The 11146-nt window shown below is 33.6% G+C and overlaps 1 protein-coding gene across 1 annotated transcript; it reads left to right on the forward strand.

The window, feature by feature from the left end:
- Positions 1 to 2169: 2169 nt before the first annotated feature.
- LOC124938076 (serine/threonine protein phosphatase 2A 55 kDa regulatory subunit B beta isoform-like) lies at positions 2170 to 10851 on the forward strand. The gene is made up of 14 exons (XM_047478451.1): positions 2170 to 2544; positions 3538 to 3641; positions 3943 to 4044; positions 4132 to 4251; positions 4989 to 5195; positions 5962 to 6053; positions 7743 to 7861; positions 8312 to 8435; positions 8682 to 8805; positions 9368 to 9436; positions 9524 to 9615; positions 9692 to 9769; positions 10010 to 10080; positions 10169 to 10851. The coding sequence occupies exons 1-14, from the start codon at positions 2433 to 2435 to the stop codon at positions 10306 to 10308; spliced, it is 1554 nt and encodes a 517-aa protein (XP_047334407.1). The 5' UTR covers positions 2170 to 2432; the 3' UTR covers positions 10309 to 10851.
- The last annotated feature ends 295 nt before the right edge of the window (positions 10852 to 11146 follow it).

The raw sequence follows: 11146 nt of genomic DNA on the forward strand, positions 1-11146 counted from the left end.
TCAAGTTTATGGGCGGAAGGGTTAACCCACGATCCGACCCAAGTATTCATTTAATCTCACATACATATCCTGATATCCAAATTAACCACAACTCTCGACTCATCATTTTTGAAGTTGAATTTAAAATATAAAGTGTTGGTTAAAACGTTGAACTTATATTGTGAGGTTATAAGTTCAAAACTTGTGTATATCACATTTTTAATTTAATTTTTCAAGTTTATGGGCGGGCGGATCAAACCACGACCCGATCTAAGTATCCATTTACTATCATATACATATTTCAAGTTTATGGGTGGATGGATCAACCCATGACCCGACCCAAGTATCAATTTACTCTCACATACATATCCAAATTAACTACGGCTCTCGATATGACAATCCAAATACTTTGAAATTAAGCATTATTATTATATATATATTACATAACGTGTTTGATTATTTTATTTATTAAAAAAGACAATTTCTTAAAATAAAGCAGAAAGTAAATATTTAAAGGGATAATGATACTTGAGTACCTTATCTTTTAAAAAAACACTTTATCCCGAGTTTAAAAAATACCTTAAAAAGTACATGTGTTTACCTTTGGCTGAATTTCCGGTGACCATCGTTGTTAGGTTACTTAATTACTTCACTACTCTCTACATTTATCCTTCCCTAACTACATCTTGTTAATTATTTTTTGAAACTATTGCCACTAGATTTCTCTGGAGGAACCGATTCAAGCGTTGTGGATGATGACCAAATTATATAGGATCTTAATTGTCAACTTGGATTATTTCTTCGACATTGTCTTGAATTTAATAAATTCTCATTTGAGATACACTAATATCTTACTATTTGCTTTTAGTTTGTAATGAAATAATGAAGTAACCTAACTTAGCGTCAAACTGATCACCGAAAATTTTATTGGAGGTAAACATAAATATTTTTTTAGGTGTTTTTTAAACCTGAGGTAAATTGTATATTTCTTAAAGCACTGAAGTACTCAAGTGTCTTTATCCCTTTTAAAATAAAAATATCCTTAAAATAAGATACAAAATTAATAATATATTATGAGAAAGTTTGATTATATTTATTATTTTATTCTTTTTTTTAAAATGTCTATATATATTAAAAATGAAAAAAATTTGTTTAAACACAACGAAAAGGCATGACATAAAAAAAACAAATAAAAAAATAATACTTAATAAGTTATCGAGCTCGTAAATTCTCGAAAAAAATAATTAACTCCCCGATAGACTCTACTGACTTTCTAAACGAATATCAGAAAACATCCTAATAATATTATTATGAATGATACGAATCAGACGACTACGACCATTGAAAGTTCGACGATTTCTTTTCAATCATATAGTCCACCAAAAAATAATTAGGATGATAACTCAAATATGTGAGTCTGCCATATCAACTGCATAAATTCAAACTTCTTAGTAACTATCTACAGACTCGGGCATCACCTAATGAATCTCAATAATACTCCACAAAAACTTTAAATATTAGTCACCATCGATAATGTAAAAGTAAGTGAGTTACCGATTCAACCTCTTCTTGACACATACGACTAGTTATAATACAACATTTTTTCATGCACATATCATCCGTTAGAATTCCACTATAAATAACACTTCATCCAAAGAACGAGATCTTGGATAAAATCTTTAACTCTCAAAGTTTTTTCCAACAAAATTATATGGAATTATCTTAACGAACAACTTTTAGTAATGCCCACATTAAAAACTATTCATATATTGCCAACGCATAATGTTTTGTTGAGACGTTGACACTTGTTTGCGTCCTACTAAAAGTAAAACTTTATTACGGGACGAAGTCTCCATAATGTTTAATTTTGTCTCATAATCACAATTTATTATCACTTATAAAATGAATCATGTACCCAATATTGAATAACACTTCAATTTGGACGGATGAAACTATAGTAGCTTTAATAACTTTTGCAGAAAAAAAAAAAAAGAAAAGAAAGAGAATAATTACATGATATGCAATATAAATCATAACGACACTAAGCCTACATGCCGTTACACAATTACCGTCACCGCACCAATCAGTTTTAGTAATTTATGAATAGGTTATGTAAATGTAAATGAAGGTATGTGAGTTGATTAATTCTCATATATTATAAATAAGGAAGTATGGAGAGACGATTTCGTAGTAGACAGAAAATAGACACAGTGTTAAGGTTACTCTACAAATCCAAAATCCCATTTTTCTCCCCTTCAAAGAGAGAGAGAGAGAAGGAGAATCAAGCCTTTTGTGTTCTTCTTTTCGACTTCAAATGGTTGAATCCGAATTCAACAACCCTACTCTCTTCGTCGCGATTTCGATGTTGTGATCGGCGATTCGTTTGATGCAGTGATTCGGATTTTCTGGTTTGACTTGGCGGTTGTGATTGCCCATTGATTCGTCTGGTGGAGATGAACGGTGGTGGAGAGGGAACGGCAGCTTCGGCGGGTCCACCGCCACCGCTCGAGTGGAAATTCTCTCAAGTTTTTGGCGAACGCTCGGTTGGAGAAGAGGTTCAAGAAGGTATTGATGTCACTGTTGTTTCTTCTCCGATCCGGTTATGGTCAGTGTAATCGATACATGTGTGATCTTTGATTTGTGGGTAATTAATTGTTTTATCTATTGGGAAAAGAGCAGTTTGATTCAACCATGGAAGTTAAAATAGATAGTGACATGCATTTTACACGTGCATATGTTGTATCAATAAGTTGAAAATCTTTTTGAAAGTCTCACAGTGTGCTACTGAACTTAATCAATTAGCTTATTAGAGTAGTATTCAGATCTCCATCTTGTTGATGTATTCATGTCCTATGTGTGCACTTTCTCTGAAATGATGCATACATCTTTTCTTTTCATTCTTCTCGGCATGAGACAGTAATGAGAGCCCATGTACTTCAAGCTGTCCACATTGCTAAGTGTCAATTGGGCCTGTTGTTTAGAATCTTGATTCTTAGCTATATTCTTCAGGTGTTGAAGAATTGAGATACTAGGTATACACAAACAATGAGAAGCTGATTTACTTCAGCAATGTAGTTTTGTAACTGAGAATCTAGATAAGCTTGTAATGTAGTTTTGGTTTAGTCCTCTGAGGTAGAGGGTATACTAGAAGAAATTTTGCTACAAAATACCATTTTTGGTTGGTGTAACCTAAAGTGGATTTTGAAGGAGGACATATGTAGAACTAAAATATCTTAGCAGGTGCATATACATCATCATTACCAGCAGAAGTAGGAAGAAAAATGAGCCAATGTTTTTTTTTATTTGTATTTTGTTTTAACATTTTAGTAATGCTATTATCTATATTAGAATTCATCATTACCTTGTGCAATAACTATAATGTATTGACGCTTCTCAGTTCAGGTTTTTGGTTCTTGTTTGTAGCGTATTCTATGCTGGATATGCTTAACGTGGGTAGAGTGAAGCTTGTGTGTTTGATTTATAATAAACTTTATGTTTGTACAGTTATTGGTAACTTGTCATATGTTCAGTAACTTAATGCTGTTTTCCTCCTGTCAGTTGATATCATTTCAGCAATTGAATTTGATAAGAGTGGTAATCATCTTGCTACGGGCGATCGTGGAGGTAGAGTGGTACTATTTGAGAGAACTGATACAAAGGATGTACGACTCCTGCCTTTTTCTTAAGTTGTTATATCTCTGTACTCATGTTGTGAATTATTCACCTGTCTTTTCCGTTGATGCATGCAAATACACATCTTCAAAACGCTAAGTTTTTACGTATCTTTTTCCATCTAACATGTGCATACATGAACCCTTGACTTTACCCCTCCCCTTTCTGTACAAAGAGAATAAGTTCAACGTGAAATGTTTTCCAGCATGTTTTTCAAAAGTTGTTATATCTGTGTTGAACTATTGTTCTACTTTTGTAACTGGTATTTTCTTTTCCTGCAATGTGTTCCAGCATGGTGGAAGTAGAAGGGATCTGGAGAAGATGGATTCTTCTCCAGTTAGTAGACATCCAGAGTTTCGTTACAAAACAGAGTTCCAGAGTCATGAACCTGAGGTAATGGTCATTAAGAGTAACTTCATTTAGTTCCTATGTTTGAGCTCTTTAAACATGTATAATCTCTTTGTGGACTTTTCTCTCCAGTTTGATTATCTCAAGAGTTTGGAGATTGAGGAAAAAATCAACAAAATTAGATGGTGCCAAACAGCTAATGGAGCCATTTTTCTGCTATCAACTAATGATAAAACTATTAAATTTTGGAAGGTGAGTAGTCTTATTTTGCTTTCTAGGTAAAGTTAATACTTAATTATCGTCTGATTGTTCATTCACTAGATACTTCACATGATGAGAACAGATTGTTTTGATCACTGAGCTGTAATAAATTTGGATATTTTTCTCCTTTTTACCTTATCGCTCTTTACTGTATTTGTACCCCCAGAGCATCTCTTGAGCACTATTATTCCTATTTCTTGAAGTTATGCAAATTCTTTAAAGGCATTTTTCTAGTAGCAAACAACTTTTGTTCTAAACAACTTGCCACAAAACATACCCACTCTTAAATACTTTTTCATTGGCCATTGCGGTATACCTGATTAGGATATGACTCTTCATTAGGATGAACTGATTGTTGGTAAATGTTGCAGATACTGAGCATTCTGGTTACTTGGTTGGTATTGAAGACCAAACTTTTTAGTGGGGAGTCCAGTGTATAAGATATACCTACCCCCCAAAAAAGGAATTGTTTTTCTGTCATTTCCAGATAACTAAACACTGAAAATTTCTGGGCATTGTAAAGGGGAAAGTTGGTCTACTATCAAAGAAAATATGAAGAATAAATTGTATAATATCATTAACCATCTAAAATTGTCATTTTAGTTGACAAGTGCATTTGTCCCTTTTCATTTATCCCACTAGAACATGTTGAAATCAATCTCTAGTTTTGTTTGTACATTATTATTACCTACCTCCTATTTGGTTTATGATATTTCCTATATCTACAGGTTCAAGAGAAGAAAATCAAGAAAATCTCTGAAATGAATATTGATCCTTCCACGACTGTTGGAAATAATAGTGTTGCCAGTTCAAGCATCTCTTCTTCCACCAAACCAAACACTGCAAATGGTGTTTGCTTGGATAGGTCTTACAATAATCCGAGCAACGACTTCTCCATCCCACTGGGCGGAATTTCATCTCTACATTTACCAGTGGTATCTGTACTTAATTTAAACAATTTACTCATATAATTGTTTGTTTCTGGTTATACATCGGGTGATGGCAAATATTTTCAATGTAGACCTAACTGGAATATCGGTGTTGCTTGATAATTTGATTGATCTTCTTTATCTCCCCTGGATTTTCCATCCTATCAAATATTTTTAACTACAAAATGAATAACCCAAAACTTCAATATAGCTTGTTTGGAAGCGGTGTGACTGATGTTTATGCTTGTATTTCTACTCATATCAATACTTAGCAAATGCAACACTAGCATCTTCTGAAGCTTTTTTTTTTAAATAAGCTTAATTAATTTACTCAATTTCCTCTGAAGTTCTGAAATCAACAACCAACATATAAACCAAATTGGTCTTTATAATTAAAATTGAATGCATGTCCTGTCTAGCATCCGGATGTACAATGGGCAACTTCTAACAACAAAAGCTAAATGGGGTGTTTATTTCCTGTGTAGTGAGATATCTGACTGAGATTAAGGTTAAGAGTTTGCACTGCTTGTTGTTAGGAAGATAAAATAGAAAATCTTGTTAATCAGGGATTGAGCATGGATGGTTGATGTAGGTTGTCTTGTATACTGACTTCTTTAGGTCATCCTTAATGGCGTCCTAATATTGTTGACTTTCTACTAATAGCTGATAAATCAGAAAATACAACGGTTGTCTTCTGCAGATGAGATATACTAGGTATCTTTGTATTCTTCTTACTAAAATATCTGCAAAATTCATTGATTATGATCTGCAGGTAAAATGTCATGACACCAGCCTTGTGGCAAGATGTAGAAGGGTATATGCACATGCACATGACTATCACATCAATTCCATTTCTAATAATAGGTGGGTAATCTCACATAGCCCAATTATGTGTTTCTTCATAACTAACGTTTGCAGTACAATACATTACTTAGTTCCTTTCAGTTTAAGAGCATTATCTAGAAATACTTTTCCAATTATCCATTGGCGAAATTCTTGCTCTGCTTAATTCCACATGCCTCTTAGAAATGTATGATCAATGATGGAGACTGCATGCAACAAAATCCTTTGGTTTTGCTTGCCACTGTGGTTTAATCTTATATTCTGCGAACCCACAATATTTCTTCTTGTTCGTAGTTCCTATAAATGCTTTATATACGACGAAGAATACCTTTTGTGGTATAAAACAGGAAAAGGAAAATTCTTTAACTAGGAATTTTACACTAGCACTGTGTACCAAATCTTGATGAAAAGCAGAGCATAAATGTCATGGTAGTGAATAACATGTTCCATCAATGTATTATGCATGGGAAAATGGTTGTTTTTGGCAAGAAACCATGCTATGATGAATCCAGATCTTAAGTTATTTCCAAGTAATAGTAGGTCAGGTCATAGTTGTGTTAGACATATACAGGTTGAATCCAAGACTTGAGGTTTTGACCTCAAATAGGAAGTCAACTGGTCAAGAGTCAATTTTATGCAGATTTACTATTTTTATGCATTTTTTTGCGTGTAAAGTTCATATGTTCATTGGCCTTAAAAGTACTTCATCATATTAGAACTATATATTATAAACCTTTTGTCAAACAAATGGGTCTAAGTAGAAAGACAGTATTCACTGAAGAATTATGTTAACAAATTGATTGTCACATTAAAAGGATGTGGGAAATCTTTTTTCAACTATCATTTCTCCTAATTGGCAAAAAGAGTGTTTATTTCACCATTGGAACTTTCTGTTTGTGCTTTTGTATGGGGTGTAAATTTACTTGGCATATTGGTTCCAGAATGTACTATATCAATTAATTATCATATATGCCCATTGGTGCAGGTCTGAGAAATAACACCTGTAAGATGAGGCTAGTTATGTGCTAAATGGCTTGAAAGAGAATAGTGAAGATGATTAGTTCCTGAATTTGAAACATTGTCACTTGAGTCATGTTGTTTTTAATTTCATGATTCTTCTGTTGATATGCATAAAACAACAGATGTTATTTCCTTTTGTTTGAACATAATATTTTCTGTTACTTTTTGTACAAGCTAAGGGTTTATAATTTGGATAGCTACAAGAGTGTTGTAAGCATGGAAAGTCCACCCTAGATTAGTTAGATATTAGTGCGATACAAGAACCTTGCCTTTGTGAAGTTATGCTTACACCTTTGTCAACTGGTTAGGGCTGTCCTGTCTTCCCTCATTAAGTTGACAAACCGAGGATGAAATTGGCAATAATTAGAAAGGAAAAAATGTAACATTTGTATCGATCCAGCAGAAAGAAAAGCTTGAGGCCTTTTCGCATGACTATAATTTTTGTTTACATATCTCTGGCATGTGCTTCTTGTTTATGACATGTTAACATGATCTTGAGCATGCATGACCAAATTGCTATTTTACAACTGCTACAATATTTCCCAACAACAAGCATGATAGTTATAATGATTAAATGGTGAACATATGTGTCTCAATCATTTTCGTCTTGAAATGCACCATCATTTATCATGTAGTTTTTGCAACATCTCACGTGCTCTCTCGCGCTCCTCCCTCCTTCCCTTATTCCAGTGATGGAGAAACCTTTATATCAGCTGATGATCTGCGGATAAATCTTTGGAATTTGGAAATTAGCAATCAGAGTTTCAATATTGTAGACGTGAAGCCTACAAACATGGAGGATCTAACCGGTAATATTACTTTCTCTATGTTTGTTGTTATTATTTATCCATCATTTGATTCGCATTCTATATCTTTGCATTTGTTAAGGTCAATAGCAAAAACAATTAAAACTACAGATTCTAAAGAACATTGACCCTTCTAGGATAGCTCAAGTGGTAAGAGTATTGAAATAATAGATGCGATCTCAGGTTCGATTTCCACTGAAAACGCCTTGATTGAAGTGGGAGGTCACGACGATGGAACGTTCATCCACCGGGGAGAAAAGCCCTAGTCTCAAAAAAATAATTAAAAATATCATATAGACCTTTGTTCTGTTTTGTGCTGTGCGTCCATCTCATCTGGTTGTAATAAAATTTAAGCCATCTTATGCCTTTTCGTGTACTATCTTCGGAGGTTTTGATCTGAATCTATCTTCAACATGATCTAGTCTTGAGTTTGTCCCTTGTTTTTATTTACAGAGGTGATAACGTCGGCAGAATTTCATCCTACTCACTGTAACACGTTGGCATATAGTAGTTCAAAAGGATCAATTCGTCTTATTGATTTGCGGCAGTCAGCTCTTTGTGACACCCATTCTATATTGTAAGTTCCTCGGTTGTGTTTGTAAATGACTTTTATGGCCATAATCACATGATCCAGAAAAAAAAGTCTCTTTACTAGATTATGCAACAAAAATCACACTATAATATGGATGATAGAAATATCTTAATACCACATGACCAAGAATAATCACTTTCAATTTTAACTTTGACAATTTTTAAGTGGGATTAGGATTATCACAAAATGCAGTATCCAAATAGGCTCAATTTATGATTCATGTGCTTACAGGTTTGAGGAACATGAGGCACCTGGTTCAAGGTCTTTTTTCACTGAAATAATAGCATCAATTTCGGATATCAAATTCTCAAAGGATGGAAGATACATACTTAGTCGTGACTATATGACACTTAAGGTTTGTTGATTAGCATATTACTTGTACTATAGGTTACACTAAATGTGCACTGGTGTTGCATCAACATTATTTCTATACATCAATGTAATTCCATAGTGGTTCAGACATATGATAACACTTGCTCCATTCTGAAATTTGCAGCTAGTTTAATAATCTAAATGCATGTCTATCTAAAACAAAATGATACACTTGATCCATGATTCTGGAATAAGTGGTAGGGTTAGGTATAACAGAGGGTTGAGACGGAAGAACATCTAATGGCTAAGGGATGAATAGTTCTTGTTGAAGACATAATATACAAATAGTCCCCGAAGTATTAGTTAGAAAATAAACATAGTCCCCAAGTTAGTTAGGGAATAGGGATACAATTGATATTCTTGATTAATGATGTTATCCAAGTTAGTGTGTTTTTTTGCTTCATTTGGTAAAGAATTATTATTTTTGGATAATCCAGATTATTTTCTAGATCATTGTGATTTTTTGTGAGCGTAACAAATGTAGATTAAATGTAATTTTGTCCAACATTAGGGCTTTCTAACATTTATGTTTTGTTTTGATTCAGTTATGGGACATAAATAAGGCAGCGGGTCCTGTGTCAACATTCCAGGTTCATGAATATTTAAGACCCAAGGTGAATTACATATTTATTCTTTGGTCAAAACCAATATCTTTTCTGATTCGATATAAAAGGGAAGCCTACTATTTTTGTTTTATGCAGTTGTGTGATCTGTACGAAAATGATTCAATCTTTGATAAATTTGAATGTTGCTTGAGTGGTGACGGTCTCCGAGTGGCTACAGGCTCTTACAGGTACTCTTCATGTGGTTTTATCTTAAGGTGTATGAATATTATATATATCTAAACTCGAAACAATTTTAACTGCCAGCAATCTTTTCCGAGTGTTTGGTTCTATGAATGGTAGCACAGAATCAACTACATTAGAAGCTAGCAAAAATCCCATGAGGTATGTATTTTCTCAAATGATTTGATAATATCATTAAGGCTAGTTAATAGTTATAACTCCAATGAAGTTGAATGTAAATGATTATTTTGTAAGTTTCAATTCCATTATGCCCACTTCAGAATTACAATTCTATGATATCTCCAAACATAAGAACTGATTTAAAAATACTAAATACGCATCCAAACATAGCCTAAATAGTAACTATAGAAACATGACAATATTTCATGCCTTTTTTTCTAGGAGACAAAATCAGCCTCCTCCATCTAGGCCTTCCAGATCGATTAGTAGTTTAACAAGAGTTGTCAGACGAGGTGAGTGCACCTACTTCAAAATTCTCTCCTCATCCTTCTAGAAGTTAAGAAAAAAATGTTTTGATTCCGGAATAATGTTTGTTAACAGGCGGAGAGAATAATCAAGGAGCTGATGCAAACGGGAATTCATTTGATTTCACTACAAAACTTCTCCACATGGCATGGCATCCTACTGAAAATGCAATTGCATGTGCTGCTGCAAACAGTCTATACATGTATTATGCGTGAAAGATAGATAGAGCAGTTCAGTTCAGTTTGAGAAGGAACTAACTGTTTTCCGGTTCATCCTTGGGAGGAAACTCGTTACCAAATTCTAAAGGTACCTAACCGGACATATACCTAAATTCACTTTCAAAATTGCCAGACACAAAAATTCTTTACATTATCTGTTCTTCTTCCTAGCCCAGCAGAAATGTTCGTAATTTTTTTTTGGGTTCTCAAAAGGAAACAGTTCTTTATGACCTAAAATATCTCTTTGGGGTTGGAACTTTTGTGGGGAAAAGAAGGTGTCATTGTAGGTTATCTATTACTATACAACTGAATATCATTTGATGATGGATGTGCAAATATTGCTGCTACCTAAATATATAGTTGTAGAGATCCATCTCTCTTTAAGAAAGCTGCTTGTGACATTTGTACTTCTGTTTAGTTTTTTAGGGTGGTGGATATTACAGTTGAATTTGAATATTCCTCTTCTTAGGTTGGAAATTAAATGTACTCTAGTTTTGTTATACATACCCTTATTATTTAAGTATTCTTTGTAAAAGCATTTTTCCTTGCCTTTTTATTTTATTTATATGTATTTAGTTCCTAATGCTCTTGGTAGTTGGTGCTAGGGTTGTAAACGAATCGAATCGAAGCGAATATTACTGTATTCGATTCGTATTCGTGAAACTATTCGAATATTCGTATTCGTATTCGAAATTTTTTCGAATAATTAATGTGATTCGTATTCGATTTGAAATTGATATTCGTATTATTCGATTCGAGTATTCGATTCGATTTTTTTTAAAACATATTTTATACAATTTATTCGAGTAGTGTCGAGTGGAGAAGACGACGAGCG

The sequence above is a fragment of the Impatiens glandulifera genome, chromosome 1 (genome assembly GCF_907164915.1).
Source record: "Impatiens glandulifera chromosome 1, dImpGla2.1, whole genome shotgun sequence".
In the NCBI taxonomy this organism is placed as follows: Eukaryota; Viridiplantae; Streptophyta; class Magnoliopsida; order Ericales; family Balsaminaceae; genus Impatiens; species Impatiens glandulifera.

What these genes read in the sequence shown, in the direction of transcription:
- LOC124938076 (XM_047478451.1), top strand. Translation starts at nt 2,433, where the DNA reads ATGAACGGTGGTGGAGAGGGAACGGCAGCTTCGGCGGGTCCACCGCCA. An exon ending in TGTGACACCCATTCTATATT is followed by an intron (nt 8,436 to 8,681) that starts GTAAGTTCCTCG and finishes ATGTGCTTACAG; the next exon opens with GTTTGAGGAACATGAGGCAC. An exon ending in GTGGCTACAGGCTCTTACAG is followed by an intron (nt 9,616 to 9,691) that starts GTACTCTTCATG and finishes TTTAACTGCCAG; the next exon opens with CAATCTTTTCCGAGTGTTTG.